Raw genomic sequence first — 22,816 nt, forward strand, 5'->3', positions numbered from 1 at the left:
TTTCGAGTGTCCAAGGTAATTTCAGTTTGGGATCTGGGTCCCTAAATTAATATGGCTCACAGTCATGAGACTGTTTTTCTTATGATTTGAGGCCTATAGGATTAATTACACATGGGCAGTCCAGTTAGCTTGTACTAGAAAGGGCACCATGGCAGTCTAACTGGGGCAGCCTGAGCATTTTGGCTCATGTAACCTTTTTTTTATCTTTTGGAAACTACTGGTAGGATTTCTTCAGAGACCTTTTGCTGTCAGGCATCAAAAATAGGTATTTAGAATTGTCAGCCTCGTAACTTGGGGACGGGGAGAAGGGATTAGCAACAATATTTATGAGTTTGTATTTTAAATAGTCTTGATTTAAGTTTTCTATATTTAGCAGGTGTCATAAAACATGCATTTGTTTTCTTTCTAATGAAGTTTTCTGAAACATAGCACTCTACTGTAATGTGATATTTTTGCCATGCTTCCATCTTATTAACCTGAATTTGATAATAATGCCATCTGTGATAAGAAAAATGTAGTTTTCCTCTTGAGTCTGAAAACTAACAGGCTTATATATAACAAATATTCTTATACATTTCTTTTTGTATTTGTCTTTGAGATACCAAATCAAGATGTTGAAGATTGGTTATGAGTTTAAGCTGCAAAAATTAATTATTTTTCAAACAACTAGCGAGTATAGACGCTTTATAATATCTTTGACTGTCATTAGATTCTTAGCTCTTAAAATATCACTTATATACTATACAATCATGTGCCACTTAACATTATATACTATACAATCATGTGCCACTTAACAGAGGTTACATTCTGAGAAATGCTTCATTAGGTGATTTTTGTCATTTTCGAACATCAAACCTAGATGATATAGCCTTCTGCACACCTAGGCTGTATGGTGTGGCCTATTTCTTCTAGGCTGCAAGCCCGTACAGCATCTTACTGTACAAAACAATGTGAGATTAAATCAAGCACAAGAGAAGACGATGCAATCAGGAGACTCAGTAAACACCAGATGTATGAGGTTGCTGCTGGTTTAATAACACGGTATACTGTTTTCAGCAACCTTTCTTTTTTTATAAGTAGAAAGAGTACACTTTAACAATAAAAATATAGTAAATACATAAACTGGTGATATAGTCATTTACTATTATTAAATATTATGTATTGTACATAATTATATGTGCTTTGTGTTTATATAACCAGCAACACAGTAGGTTTGTTTATAGCAGCATCACCACAAACAGCTGAGTAATGCCTTGCACCACAACATTATGAGGGCTATGCCTCTAGGCGATAGGAATTTTTCAGCTCCATTATCTTATGGGACCACTGTCATACACATGGTCCATTGTTGACAAAAATGTTATGCAGCACATGACTACAAATTTTGTTGTTTTGCTAACATTGGTAGCTGTTTCTAACACTTGCATCCACCATTTTACCATAATGTATATATGTGTACATAAACATATATACATATATATATATATATTTTTTTTTTTTTTTTTTTTTACATGCCTGCAGCACCTAGTCTTCCTAGGTGGTCTTCCATCCAAGTACTAACCAAGCCCGACCCTGCTTACTTTCCAAGATCAGATGGGATCAGGTGTGTTCAGGGTGGCATGGCTGTAGACTCTGTAATATGTTTTTGTATGGTTTTTATATCTAGCTGGCAAAACTTCCAGTTATTTAGTCCACATTCTACCTTTATTTTTCTATGCGGTCTTCTGTTGTAGCCTTAGACTCTTGCTTCATTCATGTCTATTGTTATTTAAGAGAGGAAGGCATGTTATAATGCCTTGCTCCCTTCTACCTACTTCAGAAGAATATCCAACCCTTTCTCTCTTTCAAGACTAAACTCCCTAAAGTCCCTGGCAAATGATATTTGTCTCTTACTACCTGCTTTTTCTTGGACCTTGCTTTGACTGTGTTCATCCCTCCATTTCACTGGCTTGTTCTGTTTCTTTCTAAATACATAAAATTAAAACACAATTTGGTTTTTCTTTTTGTGGGTCTGGCTTCCTTTCAGTATGTCATTTCACTTCACTCCTACCTTTTACCCCAAAATTACTTAAGAAAGTCTGTCAGAATCACTGTTTAATTCTTAATGCTTTCTCATCTGACTCCTGTCTCTCTCCTAGTTCCCTCAGGCATGGGAAACCTAATATTGTGAGTGGAATGCATGTCATAAAGACTCAATAAGTAGTTGTTAAATGAGTGAAGGTCCTTCCATGAAATGGGTGACTTTTTGCTAACCACATTCAATGACCTTTTCTTAGTTCTTATTTAATCATTTGGGATACTTGATTTTTTAAGTCTTGTCTCCTTTCCAGAAATTTTCTTTTTTATCTTCGTTTCCATGATATTGTACTTTCTTGTTTCAATTTTTGCCTCTGGCCATTTCTTCCTGTTTCCTTCTCTGATTCTCTTCTGGCTAAATTACTTTTCTTATAGATGTTTCTCAAAGCCTTTAGCCCTTCTCAGCGTCAGTCCTCTGAAGTAATCCTTTCAATCTTATTGCTTCATTTTTTGGCTCTTAGATCCCTACCTCCCATCCCTCTTGAGCTCTAGACTCGATTGTCGATGTTTCAGACATTTCCATATGGATGATGGCCTTTGTTACCTCAAATTCAGTCTGTCCAAAAGTATCAATATCTTCAGAGATGTTCTCTCTGTATTTGGTTGAGAGGTGGAAGTGGTAGAAGGTTGGAAGGATCATTTAACTGCTTGCGATGGGGGAAGAGCCCTGGGGCTCAAGTACTCCATTTGGAGGGTTTTAACCATATTCCTCACTTTTAATCCCTTGTCTTACACTGCCCTAAATGGTACCTAGGGTTCTCAGAGCTTTTTCAGGTTGTCCGTGGGGTGGATTGTTTGCCTTATGAGCAGAGTTTCCCATTGCAGACATGAGGGTAGCAGCTTTCTCTGGTCAATTACTGTGCCTCCATCTGCCTTTGCCTTCTAAACCCTTCTGAAAATTCTTATCCTCTAATCTGTACCCTCTTCATCGCTTTGTATTTATAACTTAGGAAAAAAAAATTCCATTAGTGTCATTTTAGAGTGTTTTATACAAGAGATGAAATCAATGTGTGTGGTTTACAGTGATAATCAGAATTTTAATCTCTTTATAGTTGAAGAAAGTGAATCTCAGAGATTGTCTCACTTGACAAAACTCACACTTAGTGAGAAGAGGCAAGAGAATTCATAAGCAGTTCTATGCCAGAATGCTTCTCGTTAGTGAACTTAATTTTTAAGATGTTTTCAGAAACTAAATTTACCGAAAAGAAATCCTATTAAATTAAAAGAGCTATGGTAGTAAGTCTGTTTTCAGAATTGAGTCATGAGTTAAATAAAATGAATTAAATCTAGATTATAGGTTATAGATTCTCCAACCCAGGTCTAAATAATAAGATGATTATTAGGCTTGTTCACAATAGGTCAGCATCTGCTTTATATAAAATTTAACTCTTGTTCCATTTTAGAATTGTTGTCCAAAACTAATAGTACAACTTTGATGAATGTTCTGGCATCTTATAAAAGGCAGTGGTTGGTATATGCCTATAATGTTCCAATGGATAATCAAGGCGTATCAGTCTAGTGCACATCACTGTTAGTTATTTATGATTCAGAACACTTATTTTTAATCTTACCGTAAGTCATTTACTACAAAGAACCACACATTTTTTATTTGTTGCCACTGTTTATTGATATATAAAAATGGAAGAATTGTTCCCCAAGATTATCTCACTGGAGAAAAATCATCACTAATTGTTCTTTACATTAATGCCTTTATTGAGAATACAATACTATTTAGTAAGATGAACATATTAAATTTGTTCATCTATCCATATTTTAATTTCTGTAACTATTTTTTTCTTGTTAGACTTTTTCAACTCTTTCTCAGCCAGAGGTAAAATGATAGTCAAATTTAAATACATTAAATATTCTCTTGGTTAGGGGAAAATTTTTTACTGAACTAATTTAAAAAATAAATTATGACCATAATAAATGCTAATAAATGCTTGCTGTCCTTTTTTCTCAGTGGTACGAGTAATAGCAGTAATATGACATAAATTTAAGGTAGGGATTTTCACATTTTTCTTTTTCAAACAGCAACTTTTAAAAAAAAATTTTCAAATATAATTGTTCTGGGAACCTTGTGTATAAACAGATTAAAGCAAAGCTCCCCCGTTGAAGACCGGAATGAATTGCCTGGAGCCTCACAGTCAGCCACTGTTCTCTGTCTACCATGGTACCTTTTTGGAACAGTTTTAAAATTATATGTGCAATGATGGAAAGAACACTGTCTTTGGAATTAGACATATCTGGGCTTAAATCCCAGATCTCCATGTGGTAGCTTTGTAACCTTGGAAAATTTACTCAACCTTTCAGAACTTTGGTTTGTTGATTTGTAGTTGGGCATGTCCAATCCTTATTTCACAGAACTGTTTTTGAATTAACCGAGGTAACATGTACAGCACTGCACTATGCCTGACACAGAGTAGGTACACAGGAAAAATTGCCTTCTTGCCATATAAAGTCTAGCTGAAACTTAGAAATCTTTGCTTGAGAATCGTGCTGATTTTTTCTGGGTGAATAGGATAGAAATCAGATATTAGAAACATTGATTCTCCATAACATCTGAAAAGAAGGCATACATGAAGGTATACGTATTGAACTTTAGCTAGAAGTCAAGAATTCCCAACCCCTGATTGCTTTCATAAAGACTGAGTGCTATCATAGTGCCTGAAATGGAGATTGTACTGTGTGTCGCTCTGCAGTCTAGATGACGAAAGAGACAGCCATGGATTAAGCCTATCAGTGCGGCTGGTGCCAGACTGGGGCCTTGATGTCTCAAGAGGACTTAGGCGTTGAATGTATTGTATCTGGTTTGATTTTCAGCAACGCCAACCTATCATAGACCTAGAATGGTCTTACTTTGCGGTAAGATGGAGTATTTTATCAAAATGGAAACTGAATATGAAGGGGTCATGTACATACTCTAGGTTTTTATGAGTAAATATTGCTTCCATGAGTACCAGATACTAATTTGAGAACATGAGAAGGGGCTCAAAAAGCTGTCATAGAATTAAAAACATTTATTATTCTGGCCCAGTGTTTTCATTGGAGAAGTCTTCATACCATAACAGAAAGGAATGGCTTTTTATCTTAACTTCCTTTTTTTTTTCTGTGTTGCCTATCCTGCTCAAATGTGCCACAGGTCACCCAATCTTGACCTCTGGGAATGATTCTGCCGTTTCGTTTTCCTCTCCATTGTGCCACAGCCCATCAGCAGCCCTGTGCATACCCATTGCTACTATATAGCTCAGATTTTCTTATTTAGATTAGCAATTTTTACCCCTTATTTTTTCTCTGACACATATGATAGATCACTCTCTTGAGTCGCCTCTGTGGTTAAAGGCACTTATTTAGTACACTATATGTAACTACATCCCTTTGTCAGAAATTACATGGGAATGAAAAACAGTAACATCACAGACATATAATCTTGATTACATTCTTAGAGCACTTTCAAAAAGTGAGATTTCAGCTTTTAATGAATTTTAGTAACAAGTTATCTAAGACATCTCAGAACCAATCACAGTACTGGTGTGTCATGAAATAAAAGTTGCAGGTAATTTTTTGTTATGTTAAACAATGACTAGCTTAGGTTGATGACCAACCTGCTTGCCTGCTCTAATTTTTTAGTGGAAAAATAAGTCCATGATAAAAATATAATGTTATCTTTCAAGCAGAATTACTTTAACAATAAGATATAATAGCCCATCTTTGCTCCTTAACGTTAGTGGTAAAATTCATTTATTGAAAAATATTGTGATGCTAATATGTGTCAGTAATCTGTATGGAGTTAGACAACCCACCACAAACTAAATCCATTATGATAAAGGTAAATAGCGATATTTATTTAAAATTTTAGCACCACTTATGGTTAACTCAAGATATCAGTGATAAACTGATAAGTATTTTCCTCAAAATTGAGGCAATTTCAAGAATTGGTAGTGAAATTTCAAATACTGGCAGCAGATTTGCCAAGTAATGTGTTGTGGCCAGATGACCTAGTAAGCAGCTGGTTTTTGTATATGAATGCTAGATTTTAGTAACTTAATAATTTTAGGTAATAGTCCTCATGATGAAAGCATATGAAATCGTTTGCCTTCACCTTGTAATGACAGGGAAAACAAAAGATGTTAGGGCTGTCCATTGGAAGAACATATATAGGCAATTTCCATTCTGAATAAAAGCTTGAGGTTTAGTTAAGAATTTCCCAGGTAATGAGGGCAAGAGACAGTGGTCTCAGCAGTGGGAATAACACTGTGCAAAAACATACTGTGGTCAGAGAGAGAAGGAGTGAGGAGAGGGAGAAAGAATGAAAGTACATATGATGACATTAGACATTGCAACTACAGTGAGTGGCAGGAGGTGAAATTGGAGAAGGATGCAGGAGCTAGACCCAGCAAGACCTCTCCAGAATGCCATGCTGGAGAGTTGGGATTTTATCCAGATGGCAGCGCATGGCCACTGGAGACCTTTAAGGATGATCAAATTTGAATGCTCAAAGCTTGTCTTGGCTTTGTCTGGAGAATAGACTTGGGTACGGTAGGGGTGGAAGCAAGAAAACAGTGTAAGTCAATGCTGGCAGTATTCTGGGGAGAGGCTGTGGTGTCTTAATGTTTCATATGATTTTTTTAAATAATTGAGAATGTTATAGTTTACAGAAAGTGGAAGAATAGAGACATAGCATGGTCAAGTTCCATTTGGGATGTACTGAGTTTGAGGTTCCAGGAAGCATCCAGGTGGACATGAATGTCTGGTTGATAGTTGGATGTACAGTCTGAACTGAGAGTACAAATCTGGGAATGATCTGTGAAGAATAAGATCTCATAAGAAGATTATGAAGGTAAATCAGGACTAGTCTGGAAATCAGAGAAATATGACATATAAGGGATGGCTAGGATGTGAACTTGGAGGTGGAGAGAGTATTCGGAGGAGAAGAAGGGAAACCTCAGAGTGATGTCATGCAAGTCAAAGGAAGACTGGTCTTCAGGAAGAAATTTAGTCTCATATTCTGCAGATACATCATATAAGATCAGGACAGAAAAAATATACACTGAATTATCAAGTGAGACAGTGTCTCTGAGAGAGCGTGGTTAGAGCATGACTGGGGAGGAAGCCAGCTTGCAGAGACTTAAGGAGTGAGTGGGAGGAAAGAAATATGGTAAGGGTTGATAACTCCTGTTTAAGGAGGTTGATAGTGAAGAGAGAGGAGAAGGTCGTCTCTGTACATAACACTTTTGGATGGTGGGCTTACAGAGGAGCAAATATAGAACTGAGGTTCTTGATGAGACATCAAGGATTATCAAGTGGCTCTCTGGTGGAGGAATTAGCAGAGTGGTTAGGGTAGAGACAGCGTTAGCCCAAGGGACAGGCAGAGTGAAAGTGGAGGTGATTGGAGTTAAGGGTGCTAAGGAATTGGGGATGGGGCGGGGTCAGGGTGATCTGAAGGATCATCCTTACTATGTGCAGTAAAGGTGAAGCTTGAGGTAAAAAGATGACCAAGCTGGGTGCTTGAGACAGTAAAGGAAGAGTCACCTGACCCTTCCCTATTTTCCACTCAATACTTTTTTTTACTATAGTCTTTACCCCTTGGTCTTCTTGACTTGCTCCGCTGTGCCAGTCACCATCTTGAGACAGCACCTGCCACCTGCTATAGGTGACTTGCACTGATGACAAGCTAATGCCAATTAGACCCCACAGATCAGTTCTTACATCACCAGAGTGTAGGCTCTGTGAAAGCAGGGCTTTGGGTGTGTTTTTTTCACTTTTGCATCTGAGCACCTAGTACCTTGCTGTTCACTGTTTACTGAATGAAAAAATGTTTTAAAGTTTACATTGACCCTAACTGCTACTTAGTACACCTTGTTTCAGCCTATTGGTGCATTTCCCAGAAACACTCTTCTGAGTCTGCTCTATTTAGGGAGCCCTAGTCTCAGTGCCACCTCTGCATCCCTCTGCTCTGACTATATTAAGGTCAGGGCTACTTGTTGGACCTTGCTCATTGTCCTCTCTGCTTGCAGAATCGCTTAGGTTTTAGGCTCTTCCTTCCTGCCTTACTTGGAAGAGGAAATGTCCCTGCTCCTCTCCAAGGCTCTAATTTTCCCTTCATTAGAAGGACTAGAAACTACTCCGCTCTCTAGCTCATCATCTCCTTCTGCTTTTCTTTCTGGAACCTGCCATTCTTCCCTCTTGTGCAGCCATCATTCCCTTTCCAACAGGTGTAGAGCTGATCCACAAAACAGAAACAAAAGCCAGTTTCTTCTGTCTTGGACCTTAAACTTTTGCCTTAGGTGTTTTTTTCCTAATTTAAAAATCTCTCAAAAATGTTCCCTTCTGTTTGCGACTGTTCTTGTTTCCTTGCTATCTGCTCACTGCTTTTTTTCCTATCTATCAACTCACTGCTTAACAGCTTGAGTTGGGGGCTGTATTCACAAATTCCTCAGCTGTTATGACAATCTCTCCTGCATTCCTAGGGCTTCGCTATACTCCTCATTCACTAATCCAAAAAATATTTGAGCATGTTTGGCTCTTATTGTCAGGCACATTTCAAGGTACTAGAGATACTGCAATGATTAAAACAGACAAAAATCTTTGTATTTGTGGCTTTTACTTTCTTGAAGAAGAAGCAAATATTAAATAATTTGAGCATGTGTGCATATGTGTGTGTATTTGATACTGACAAATACAAAGAAGAAAAAGCAGAGAAGGAATCTAGGTAGATTCAGAGTGGAGTTTATTCTTTTAGATAAGGTGGCCTGGCACACTTCCAATGAAGAGACTTTTAAGTACAGGTCTGAAGGAGGTGAGGGGCAGCGAGTCATATAGCTGTCTAGGGGAAGAACATTCTAAGCAGAGAGAAAAGTAAACACACAGCTCCCCATGGGAGTGTGCCTGACATTTCAGAAGACCAGAGAGAAGATCTTCACTTTTCCTGGCTTTGCAAGGGCATTTGGTATTTACTTCCTTTGTTTTTTTTTTTTTTTTTTTGGGGGGGGGGGGGAGGGGATTATTTTGGCCTTTTGACTTTGGAGACCAGTATTCTAGAGGGGATGACCTAGTTTGGTTTTGGCCTTCTTTGTCTCTCTGATTTCTTCTCTTCTTTGTGTCTGCCTTTTAATCTTTTTGCCCTAGGGCTCTTTGGTTGGTCCCCCTTTTCCTCCTCACACACTGTGTATTGCCAGATTGCATTCTTAAACTATGCTTCTGACTTCTTACCAGTTGTGCATCACCAGGGAACCAAAAATTTAACGTTTGATATCTAAATAGTTTGTTGCCCTTCCCCCTCACCCCATCCCCACAAAGGCCCTAATCTCATCTCTTCTATTTCCCATTTAGTTAAGCCCTAAATTTTGGGCTTAACTACTCAAATAGTTGCCCCATTTAGAAATTTATTCTTGTATGACTTTGTTACCGGTCACCTGCCACTTCTGATTGGTCATCTTGTCACTGATTGGTCATCTTATCAGCCTCATTCTCTATCCTCTGTGCCCCAGTCTCCTTCAGCCATACCTCTGCCATAATAAACAGTATTTTACACTGTTGTGTCTTTGTATATGCTATTATTTGTCTAGAACGCTATTCTTACCCCTCGGGAGCAAGCTCAGTTGTTAACCTCCTCTCTGTGGTAGATTCTCCCCATCCCAAGTCAGGTTACCTGTGTCCTCCATTGTGCACATACCTCCTGTAAGCCCCACACAATGGTATAATGTTGAGTATCTTACTGGACAGTGAACTCCTTGAAATCACAGCTTTCTTATCAGTATAGCTAATGTTTTTCTGTATTTCCCTGTTTTGGTCACAGAGCAAGGAGAACAGATGGATGGATGAATTTGAACATAAGGGTACTACATAATAACATATTGAATATGAAGGGAAAAAAGTTAAATTCCTAAGATGTGTATGTCTCCTTTATATATATCAGTAGCCTTTATATTTTATTTGCAGAATATCAACATCTTTCAGAACAACTGGAATCAATATTCTGCCAGCATTTGCTTGAATCATGAGTACTTTATTCTACTTGCTTGTTGGAACAGTGGCAGATAGCCTGGTTGGCAAGCAACATTGGCCGTGGTTTGTGGCAGGCTGAACTTTATTGTCGTTTAAGCTGAGGGCAAAGAGCAGCTGTTTTAGAGGAAACTTAAAAGTTTTAATTATGTAAATACATAATTTATTGTGTTTACTTTGAATATCAGTGTTCTTTTCTACTAGTTTTTGTTTCTAAATTTAGATACTTTTTTCTGGTTGAGGATATTTTAATTACTGATAAAAATTTCTCAGATTATTAGGGAAAAAGTAAGCAACTAAGACATTTTAGGAAACTGAAAAAACTCTTTGGTAAGCTGAAGATACAGGAATTCTGGAAAAGCAAAGAAGCTGTAAATTGAAGGGAAGGAGAAACCAGTGATTTTTAAAAAAATTATATATATAACTCTAAAAAGGTTAAATGTGAAGGCTTTCATTAGTTTAGCAAAATGTATCTTGTTCAGAAACCAGTCTGTTATACTTTAAAGGGAACTGTCAAGTAAAAACAATTGAGGTACTAAAATAAATATTATTTTCGACAGAAATTATTTGCCTTGAGATTTTATCGATAGTTAAAAAACGTTATCTTAATTTCCTTGTTCTCTTAATTTTCCCTTTTATAATCCATTGCCCTAATTTTATAAGACTCACAAGTTATATTAAGGTCTTAACATATAGAAAAATGCTATGTGTTTACTCAGAAATACCTTCTGATACCTAAGGTAGGAACAAACTTAAAATATCATTGGCTTGAAATAAGATTTCTGGGATAATGGAGTCTAAACATTTCCTCAGCCTTTCATATGCTAATTTTTTTTAGTGGTTACTGGAACACTCCTTTAAACCATTTCGAATTTGGATTAAAACACTGAGCAAGGTGAACAAATGACACCATAATTAGAGTGCTTCTGCCTTTTCCAAGGTCAGCTTCTTACAGAACTTTGTCCTGTGAACCTACAGTGCCCTAAGGTGCTTTTACCTTAGTGTCCTGCTTTTTCTGGCTCATCTTTGAGCTTTCCTTTCATAAACACTGGTGAGCATAACATCTGACATATTGTCAGGCACACATTCCTTTTACAAGTAGGTGAGTGAGCATGTTTGGAAGGGCAGGGCGAGTTGGCACACCAGCCTAAAGCTAATGAAGCCTTAGGGAAGAGTGTGAGCATGCTCTTTGATATAGCAGCTCAGTCTTTCCTCACACGGAGTATACGTGAATGAGTTTGCTTTTTAAGTACTTATTTACGAGCCAATAAAATGCACCTCTGGGAGTGTTTAACATCTGCAAGAATTCCCAGCAATGTCCACAGTTTGTATTAATGCACATATCAGAACTTTGTGTTCACTATGAGGAGGTCATGGTGGGCTTTCCTTCTGAATTGATGTACCACATTGCTGTCTTTCATCTTCCTGAGGAACAATTTTGCATAATGTGGCAGCTTCATGGGTTAACACAGTGCTGAAATGATGGTCTTTTTAGGTGTTATTTGTCTAATGTACTGAATGTTTGAAAATACTGTTCATTAGCTCTGTAATAATAAGTCTAAATTTAAATACAGATGAGGTTTGCCAAGATCTGTTCCTTATCTCTCCATATTTACTCTCACTCTTCTCATTTTGTAACCTAACCTCTAGTCATATTAAACTCCTTAGAAACGGATACCTCACTAAACACAGAAGGGGAAAAGGGAAAAGGTGGAGCAGGGAGGGAGAGAAGGGAGGGAGGAAAATGCACAAGTATCCTCGTAGTCACTTTTTAGGTCTCCTTCAGAGGGTACTTCCTCTGCTTTCTCTGCCACCAGATTTAGACTAGTTACTCCTGGTCTGAATTCCCATATGTGCTGTACTTCTCCGTTGGTGACATTTAATATATATCTTTGTTAAAGTTGTGCTGACTGTGCCCTTCAGTAGATTGTAAACTGCCCAAGGGAATAGAAGCCATCAGTCTTATTCATAAATGTATCCCTGGCGTCTAGCTTAGAGTGTGTCATGTAATAAATAGGTTATTAATCTGTGTTATTTTTTAAATGATGATGCTTGTTATTCTCCATTTTGTTTTCAAAGATTCCCCAAAGTGAGGACAAAAGGAACCATGCTGAGAAGCTAATCACCCTTCCATTGCAGGAAGATTCTAAAAAGACAAATGACCTTTCCAGTTCCACTTCAGATAGCAAAATAGGAGAAAGCGATCGACAGCCAAAAGAAAGCTTTTTTCATTTTCTTGGTAACTTATTTAATATCTCAGGAAAATCATCTCTTGGTGAAGCCAAGCAATCTTCTTTAAAAGATGACCGTGACAAAACTGAGAAAGAGTTACGAAATCCCAGTGACCATCATGAGGAAAACATCAAAAAGGAGGGGGAGATTTTCAGTGGCCCCCTGGGACCCCAGACATTTCCAGCAGAAGAACAAGAGTCTAACTCGGCTGAATCCTCAGATGCCTTTTCTTTGGATACAACACAAGACAGTGAACAGGAAACCAGTGATTTGATAAAGTAAGTTTAAAATTTACTTGAGCCAAAAATTTTGGACCTAACTTTTGATCCTTAGTTCTACTCTTATTAATTTAAGGGACTGGAAAAAGTATTCTGTAACGTACTTGCTACTAGGTAAAAAAATTATGATTCCATGTAATCTAGGGCCTTTTTGAGCCTCTTTAGGGGGTGATACTAATACCTTTTAGGCACTAACTCTGTCATAGTACAAGATTTATTTCTAATTTAAGACTTCCCTGAATGGGTGTATTTTCTATTGTCTGAATCTTTTTTTCCTGTATTAGGAAAGGCAATGTGTTCAGTGTCTTCATTCTGGGAACAAAAGTCCTAAGATTTGTATTCATTTTCTATCAATATCTTTTCTTTGCGGAATATAATTATAGAGGTTAAGAAAAGAAATTAAATTGACTCTATTTATAAAACTAGCCTTTTGGACCTTTTCTATAGGCTCTAAGAAACTGAAATCTTTCACAAATTTAAGGAGCATTTCACCACTCCTTTTTTCTTTGTTTGACTAACCAACAGGCACTAACTTGTTTTTCTTTTACTCAAATGAACTAGAGGAAATATTTTCTTTTTTTCCCCCCTCACCCTTTTCAATTACTGTTGACATACAATATTAGTTTCAGATGTACAGCATAGTGGTTAGACACTTCTATTACTTAAAAAGTGATCCCCCGATAGGTCTAGTACCCACCTGGCACCATTCATAGTTATTACAACATTGTTGACTATATTCCCTGTGGGACCCAAGATCACTTTGTTATACTGGGAAATTCCGCAGGAAGAAATCCATCCACCACAGCTACTGCAATCTTTGGATCTGTTATTTTTTAGCTCCAAGAAAGGTGATTCCTACGAAGAAAGGAAAAGATCACGGGGACTCCCACTTTGACTGAGATAACAGGTTTCCTCCAGCTCAGCTCTAGAAATCTACAGATTATCAAGTTTTAAATTACAGTTTTAGTAATTTCCTGTTGAAGATTGTCAGTTTATTTAGGAATTGTCATAAAAAAGTTGAATACCATTTGGTTAATTGTTTATTTTGATATGATTAAAGGCTGCTTATAATTGACTTTAGATATTTAAATAATATATCTGGAGAAAATAATTTTGAGAATTTGAATTTTTAGTATTAAAGGTGTTCCTTTTGTTTTGTGATTTGAATTTATTGCAAGCAAGGATATCATTGAGATCATGGCAGTATTTCAAATATAAAACGTTATTTAAAATTAAGAGCCTATACTTTTGAAATTACTAGATTTCAGTTTCACATAAAAATTTCAATTATTTTAAGAAAGTGAATTAACTGAAGGTTTTGTGTTATCTTTCTCACATAAAAATGCCCTTTTTTTCTTGATAAATATTTTTTTATAATCAGGGTGTGTTAACAAGAGTTAATAGTTTAATTTAGACAAGTTAATAAAATAACCATGTGCTATATAATGCTGTCTATTGCTATAGTAACAAACATTTTGATCACTACTGATCACGATTAACACAGTTTTCAAAATTTAGACGTTATTAGCTATATTTTGAAGTATATTTAAAAGGCATTGTCAATGATTTCATCTTCACTTAATTAAAAATAATAAACAGCTTTATAATTGTTTTTATAGTTGAAAATGCAAATTTCCTTTTTAATATCTATAAAGCCTTTGAGTACACCAGTTGTGTAATGTTTTTTAGGTTTTTCCATACGTTAATGCATGCTTCTTTGTAATTTATAAATCCTTTGAAGTTTTATAATCCTTATATTTTCAACAGATTTTATCCATCATGAGAATCTCTACTGTCAGAGCTTTATTGTGATTTGAAAAAAAAAGAACATGCTGATTTTGCAGCTTTTCTTTACATAGAAAAGATAAAAGCCTTCCCTATTATGAGATATACTCCACCACAGTTTGAGATTACTGTTAAGTGTAACTAATTATATTTCCTGATATTCTCATGCTGTTTCTTTTTACAGACAAACGGATGACAAACCAGAGAGGCCTTCAGTAACATATGCAAGGTATCGAGGCCCCAGACAAATTAGGAAATATTTGAAGCAACAGACCATATTAGAAACTGCGACTCCCTTGGACAGAGAGAATGAAAGTTCTGACTCTAGTACAAGCACACATATTGGCCCTGGGAGTGAGAGTGAGGCTGGGATTCCGCCATCTTCATCATCATCTAGCACAGATGTGTCTCTGAAAGGACATATGCTTGGAGGCCCATTAGAAGACTATGATAGTAGCAGAATAAATCTCAACACAGAAAGCCATCTGACAAATGACCCCAAAGTGCCGAATATTGTTTATTCTAAGGATGTTTTAAATAAAAATGTTCCTGGGGGACCTGGGAGAAGTAGGTCATCTCCGTCTTCTGTGACTAACCCCAACTCTACTGTTGGAGAATGTGACTCGCAGCACCATTTAAGTTGTGTACCAGTTCCTCAGACTGACCAAAATTTGGAATGCCTCACATTGTTTACAGGAAGTAACTGTAGCATTGTTCCTTGTAGGCCAGACTTTCAGAGGATAACTACAACAGAAACTACAGTAAAAGAAAACAGCTCTGCGGTGAGAGATGGGACACTAGTGCAAACAGAAGAGCAGGTTGAGCCTGAGAGCCCTGCTATTTCTGACTTTTCTTATAGTAACTCTCATGGCAGTGACACTACCAAACAGGAAAGTACAGATTTGTCAAGTCCAAATAAATCAGTTAGGCATGAAGATCTGCAGTTGCCAGAGAGTAAGTGTTCTGACAAGCATATCGTAGATAACTCATCAAAGCAGGCTGCCAATCACACCAGCACCATTGCTCTACAGAAACATGCTGTGACAGACACAGAACTTGTAAATGAAGGAAATAGGTTGTCTGCCCAAGATTTACAGAAAAAATTGGCTGTTATGGAAATCAGACAAGAAACAGAAAGTGCCTCAGTTGGTGAACCCACAATTTCAGGTCATGTAAAAGCTTCAGAAGATAGAAGTGATTCATTACCCAAAGATACTGACCAGTTGTTTATAACAGAAGCCAAAAAGCTTGATTTTGGTTCACATGGCAAAATGCCTCACATTCTCAGAATTAATCAAAAGGGCTCTGCCGCTGTAAAATGTATCAGTGATTCAACAGTTGTAGCATGCTTAGAAAACAAAATAACCCCTGAACTGACTTTTGAACTTCATAGAAGTCACATTTCAGAATCTCTTCTTGACTCGGAGAGTCTGCACCGAGCTGAAGTACCACCTGATGCCAGAACATCTCTTAACGTTGACTACACAAAATCAAATTTCAATGCTTCATCTCCTACCTTTGTTTCTGGAGTTGGCATGCTGAGCAGGTTGGATATTCCTGTTTTAAAGAATGAGGGTTCTTCCATGCTCATTGAAACTGGGGATGTCAACATTGTTGGAATTTCTAGTCGGCCTATTAAGTGTCAAGAAGAAAATGTGGTGAATCATGTTGAGGCTGTAGACAGGAAGAGTCTTCCAGCTTGCCTTCACCTTGATCATGCATCTGCAACTCTTGAATCTGAGGAAGCTCTTCTTCATAGTGAAAAATGCCAGATTCCACTAGATCTTGAAGCCAGTGATACTCACTTAACTGGAGCAGACTCAAAATTTGAGTCTGAAAGCCTTTCTGAGGACCACAGTTCCGTATCATCTCAAAACCCTAATAAAGCAGAGTTAATGCTTTCAAATGCTAAAGCAAGGAAGAACGCTATAGAGAAGTCTGAGTCTCTTTCCTTGGAAACCAAAATTGATAATGTTGCTGAAGTTTTATCAAAAGTTGAAGTTGGTGATCAGAACACTGTTCCTGTTGAGTCAAATTCTGGAAGAGGAAAAACTGTAGCCCTCTGCAAGTTGTCTGTTTCCCAAACAGAGCCTAGAGACATTTCTCAGGATAAAATTTCTTCTCCATTCAAAATTACAGATGTGCCAGCAAAGCCTGTTTTATCAGAATTAACTTCTGTAGAGGTTGAACAAGACAGCAGTTTTAAATTGATGGATCATGATGAGAGTAAAGAGAAATATTCAGATGCTGTACTTCAAGAGGATTACCAAGCTGAGGTTTCTCCTTCTGTCTCCAAATATCAAGGTATACAGGAAACAGAAGTGGAAGCCTTAGGTTGTCCTTCTGCTTTTCCCAAAAGTAATACATCTGGGATTTTATCTCCTATTAATGATGAAAAGGTTACCAGGCAAATGGCACAGAATTGTGAAGAAAACAGTTGTGTGATTTATCAACCTTCAGATATTTGTGGGACTAAAAAGATTTCTGATTTCTCAGAAATGACAGAATTCAGCTTAATTATTGCTTGCCCCAAATTACAAGAAACTGATAGCACAAAAGTAAATTTGCCTTTTTCAGATTTTGATAACAATTTGGAAAAAAATGCTTTCGCATGTGAGAATCCAAGCTTTCTTAATGTTCCTTCTGTGCTGAGATCAGAAAAGAAAGCCTCATCTCACAGAAAAAAAGAGCACAGTCCTTTCCTAAGTGATGGTGTTGATAGCGTGTCTTCCTCTATTAGCGTTGAAGAAGTCAGCATGGTTACAAGTTCACATAATCCCCCAAATAATTTTAGTTCTGTAAAAATTACCAGAGATGTCACACATGAAGGGGCCTCCTTAACTAACCCTAATAGCTCTTATTTGGAATTTGAAATATCTGTCCCAACAGGAGAGGAAGTGACCCCATTTCAGGAACATTTTGAGATTTCTACTGGGAAGGCATCTCTTGACTTCCCAACTGCTGCCCAGTTTGACAATCCCATGGAAGCAGAGACTGGAGCAGTTGCTGGGGCTCCAGCGTCAGTTAACAGCTCAAGCCAGCAGTGTTCTGAAGCATCTACTGAGCATATAGAAGCAAGGAAGAGAGCACATGACCAACTTTTGGACCTCAAAAGTGGTTTACTTAAAAAAGCTGATGCATTGATTGGTGAGATTTTTAATTCTGTCAGGGAAGAACTAAAATCCAGACACATAGTTGATACCTGCCAAGAGCGTATAGCCGTAGATGGCATAATGAATCCTGGTACCCTGAAAGAAGACATCCCTGAAAAAAAACCATCAGAAGTGACACTGACAGGGATCCAACTGACAGAGCATTTGGAAGACCAGGTCATGGAAAGTATGTTCGGAGCCCAAGGGGAGGACGAGGCCTGTGCTTCACCTACAGCTGGTGAGAGAGTTGTCCTTTTTGATTCTGATAGAATGGATATATCTTGTTTGTTAGAAGATCAAGCTAGGGAATTAGTCAATGAGACTATTAATTCAGCCCGAGAAAGTGTAACAAATGACGCTTTTGAAGATACTGAGGGTACCTGGGATTCTGACCTTCAGGCTAATACTTCAAAAATTCTGAACAGTGATACTGTTAAGCCTCGTGACATAGGAAGGGAGTTCTTGGAGTCAGAACAGGCAGTAAATCAAAGCACATGTGAAAATAGTGAAAATAAAGAATTAAGTGGATTCTTCTCTGTAAGTAACTTAATTAGTGACACAGAGTCAATTAAAGGAAGAGAAATTGTTCCCTACCAAAACCCCCCATTTGCTGGAAATACAGCTGGACAGTCTGATGATATAAACTTGCAAGAATCGGATACTATTTTATTAGCTGAAGACACGTCCCATAAAGGATTAGATGATAGGGTAAAAACATATTTATTTCTCAAAGAGGACTCTAAACAGAAAGTGGAAATAGAATGCGTGGATAATCACAAAACTGGGACAGAGGATACCAGAACTCTTGTATTAAATTTCAGTTGGCCTCCATCTACAAACGATGACATCCATGTACCTGGGACATCCAAAAGCAGTTTGTCCGATAGTCTTGTGTGTGTATCTGAAAAAAGCTTGCCAGGACACAGTAATAGAAGCACACCCCTGGCAATGTCAGAAGTAGGGAAAATACACAAAAAGGATACTGAAGTAAATATAGGAAAAATTGAACTTATACCTTCCATGTTAGAAACGGGAAAAACAAACAAAAAGCATGCTCAATTGAATATTATGAAAAATGAGGCAGTCCTTCCTGTGTCAGAAATGGGAGGAATACATAAAAAGGATGATAAATTGACTATCACAAAAACTGAGCTAACAGCTGACAATTTTAAAATGCGAGAAGTATACCAAATGGATGCTGAGAGATATATCGAAAAAACCGAGGGATTGCCTGCCATTTTAGGAATGGAAAAGGCTTATAAGATGGGGGATACCGAAAGGGATTTTGGCAAAACCGACACGATACCTGTTATGTCAGAAGTGAAAAATATCTACCGAAAAGATGCTGAGGGAGTTACTGGAAAGACTGAAATGATACCCACTACATTAGAAATGGAAAATATTTACCAAAAGCATGCTGAAGGTGATGTTGGCAAGGCTGGAATGACATCAATTGTGTCAGAAAGGGAAAATATCTACCAAAAAGATGTTGAGGGGATTACTGAAAAGGCTGAAGTGCTTCCTGCTGTGGTAGAAATCGAAGGTGTTTCCCAAAAGGATGCTGAAGGAGATATGGACAAAACTGAGGTGATGCCCATTATTTTAGAAGTGGTAAATACCTACTATAAAGATGCTGAGGGGATTACTGAAAAGACTGAGAGACCTATGTTGGAAATGGAAAACGCTTACCAAACAGATGACGAGGGGGTTATTAGGAAAACTGAAATGATACCTTTTGCATTGGAAGTGAAAGAAACACACAAGAAGGCAGCCCCTGCCTCCTCAGAAACGGAAAAGGCATCCAGGAGGGACACGAAAGAGACGATTGGAACGATTGTGTCCATGCCCTCTATGATAGAAATGGAAAGAACATTCCCAGAAGATTCTGATGGAACTGTCAGGAAACACCAAGTGTCACCTGTGGTGGTAAATGTGGGGAAAACATATGAAACAGGACTGGAATCGCCCATAACACAGGCAGAGGCCATGCCTCCCATATTTGAAACTGAAAAAGCACCCCAAGGATATGCCGCTGAAGGGAGTATTGGAGAAATGGAGGAAGAACCCACTGAAATACAAGAAGGTTTGATAGCACATGACAATAGACTAGCTTCATATTTCAGGGGATATGAATCACCTACATTAAGTAAGGATTATGAAGGCTACCCAGCCTTAGCAATGCTAGATTTTCAACCTGCAGATACCATAGGAAAGCTGGACAAAAGACCATCTGTTACTGCAGTAGGTAACAAAACAAGAGTTCTAGGCGATTATAGCAATGAAAAAGAATCTAAATTGGCCTTCCTTTCTCAGGATGAACAAGAAAATTCTTCTTTTACTATATTATATGAAGAACCCCTTCAAGATGAGGACAGGTATGCTACTGCAGAAGTAAGAAGAACACACTCTCTCTTGTTCACTGATACGTCCACCAACAGCATGCCTGTTGTCGCCTGTGAAAGATCCGAGAGTAGAACTGACCTGGTCCATCATTTTGAAAAGGAAACCAAATTAGGTGAGACGGTTGATAGTGATAGTCCAGAAATGTTCTTATCGGTGGAGGCCAAAAGGTACAAAATTTATCCTTTAGCTTTGTCTCCCATCTATGAGGATGACAGCTCTCAGGAAGATGTTCTGTCCGGCGAAGTCTCACCTGGTCATCATGGCTCCACAAAATCTAGAGAGAGTATACACCAGCCCTCTTCTGTTTTATCACTTCTCCAGTCCGTATCAGAGCGTCTAAAGATGAATTTTGGTGAAGACGACAGGAAGGAGTTAGGGGAAGAGGAGGGGGAGGAGGAAGAAGATGGATCTTTGCATAAAGGAAGTCTGAGAGCTAGGAGGAGGGAAACTGTTACTTTCAAGCTGCCAGATCCATCCATCACATTTTACCCTGATGATGAGCAGGAAAGGACTGGAATTTCTAAGAATGTATATGTAAAGTCAAATGAACCTACTACCTCCAATCTGCAAATTGGTCTGTGGACAGAAAAGACCTCATTTCTACAAAAATCTGACCTTACTTCTAAACTACATTCTTCTTTAAAGAGTGCTTATCATCAATATTTGCAGACTTCCAAAACCCATTCCTCAGAAAAAGGAGCCAGATTTGGTGGCACTTTGCAGGAACCAGTGTCAAAATATTTCCGTGCTCAAGACCACTCAGGCAGATTAAGCTCCTTCACAGAGGTAAGATATTTTGATTATTAACTAGTGAAGTAGTGCTTTGGATCATAAAATGATCTAAAAGCTTATTAAGAAAATATTTCGAGGTCGTGTAAAGACTTAAAAAGTATCAGAGGTTACTTTATTCTTTGAAGTGTATTATAATTCGTGTATTTTGGCTGAACTGTTACATTGAGAAAAAATTAAGTAAAAATTTAAAGGCAGAAAGGAAATTATGTTCCAGTTCTTTGCTTTATTTAGTTTTTAAACTAAAGTGACAACATTCTGAATCTCTCAGGGTACTGTATGTGAGAAAATTGATACTTTCCGTTGAGCTTATGTGTCATGAAAATAATTTAAATATTTAAAAATATTTTAAGTGTTTGCTTGACAACAACCTCACTGTAGTTGCTCATGTTATTCATGCAGAGCAGGACAATAAACAGCCTAATTCAAAGAGAAAGAGCTGAAAACATTATAGTCGGAAAATGTTTTGAAATTCAGTTACATTTTTCTTTGACTTTGAAATGTATAACTGTCTAATGTATAATATCCACTGAATGTGGGCCTTTTCCTTTCTGGCATTCTCAAGATTATGGAACTTTAAGATTCCCAAGGCCTGCATCTTTGCCTGGAAAAGCCTGAGGAGCAAAAAGTGATACTTGAATACCAACCAATAGCTTGTAAGGCTAAGTCATTTAAAAGAAATGATGAGATTTGAAGAAATGTATTTCTAACGGTTCCTCATTGCCTACCAAATCGAGTGGAACCTCTTCACCCTGTATCACATGGCCCTCAAATGCTGTTTGTCCAACCTTGCCGCCTCATGCTCTGATTACACATCCTGTGTTTCCTACCACCATACTTTTTCTCGAGATGGTTCCCTTCTGGGAATTTCTTTCCTTATTACCGCCACCCCAACCTGTCACAGTTTTCACTTATTGAAATCCTGGTTTTCGAGGTCTTCTCCATATCGCTTCTTCAGACAAGCCTCTTATGAATCTCTCTCTACCATTACCTCACCTCTGTGCCAGTGCCATTTCCCTTAATTTCCATAACCTGGCATTTTGTTTGTATTTTTCCTGTGGGTTTAACTTGTTATCTCCCACTTAGAAGAGTCATGGGTATGTGATCATCCATTTCTGCCTTCCAAGCTGTAACATTCTTGAGAGTAGAGACAACACATTATTTCACTTTATATTGAGCTTTGTATTCATTGTGGTACTTGGAGGTACATCTTGCACATATGTGATATATTGGCTCTGTGTCTGCAAAAGAAGTGAACTGTACGTCTTTCAGTTGATGTTTCTTACGGCTTGGTGCTTCTTCTATTATTTCAGAATATCGATAGACAAACTCTGAAGCATAACCCAAGACCTGGGAAGGTAAGCATAAATTTCTTACGTAGACTAAGCTACAATACGAAAAGTATGGTTACTTTTACATTTGGGGAGTGTAAATACTTTTAACTGACTTAGAAAAGGATAATTTTACTCAAAGATATAACATCTAAAGTAATGTTTACTTTTAAATATATAGGAGATTTTATTTTCTATATTCTAGGACTTTCTAGACTTTTAAATGCATTCTTAAAATTAGTTATTGTGCCTACTTTCTGTATGTTGCAGATGGTTATCTATGATCTCCATAGAAGTAAATATAAGCAAGAAGTCTATTGTAATGTTCGTGATGCTACATCATGGTCCTTTCCGAATGGGATCCTGGTGAAAGTTGTGAGAGGCTGGTAAGAGAGCTCTTAAAATTTTATAGCACTTTTTCTCCCAAATTAAATATGTTTTCTTGCCGTTCATGCTTTTCTATTTTTTATTAAAGTCACATTCCCTTTCCTCTAGTTTTTGACAGAATATCTTGCAACATTATTAGTGCTTTATGACTTGTCCCTTTTATTTACTGTGGCAGAAAATACAGGCTTTTTTTTTAGTGCTTAAAGACAGCAGTAAGTAGCAAGACCTAATATATACAACCAATACCATTGTGTAATTGCATTATTAGCAGGACAAATTTGGCAAGTTGAGCTGAAGGCTTCAGTTGAATGAAGCATAGCTTTGGAAATAAGTTCAAAATTTGTGAGATGCCAAGGAATGTGATGGCCACATACTTAAA

At 37.6% G+C, this 22,816-nt stretch overlaps 1 protein-coding gene and 1 pseudogene across 1 annotated transcript in view; one reads left to right on the plus strand and one right to left on the minus strand.

Moving 5' to 3' along the window:
• The window catches only part of CRYBG3 (crystallin beta-gamma domain containing 3), a 98,012-nt gene that overhangs the window by 16,379 nt on the left and 58,817 nt on the right, over window positions 1-22,816 (plus strand). Inside the window, exons 3-6 of the mRNA XM_039879100.1 lie at window positions 12,160-12,590; window positions 14,560-20,716; window positions 22,033-22,077; window positions 22,321-22,436. Of these exons, the coding sequence (XP_039735034.1) occupies window positions 12,160-12,590; window positions 14,560-20,716; window positions 22,033-22,077; window positions 22,321-22,436 (6,749 nt within the window). The remainder of the gene's footprint in view (window positions 1-12,159; window positions 12,591-14,559; window positions 20,717-22,032; window positions 22,078-22,320; window positions 22,437-22,816) is intronic.
• On the minus strand, window positions 1,513-1,631 carry LOC120615927 (uncharacterized; annotated as a pseudogene).

Source organism: Pteropus medius, unplaced genomic scaffold (genome assembly GCF_902729225.1).
Source record: "Pteropus medius unplaced genomic scaffold, Ma_sr-lr_union100, whole genome shotgun sequence".
NCBI lineage: Eukaryota > Metazoa > Chordata > Mammalia > Chiroptera > Pteropodidae > Pteropus > Pteropus medius.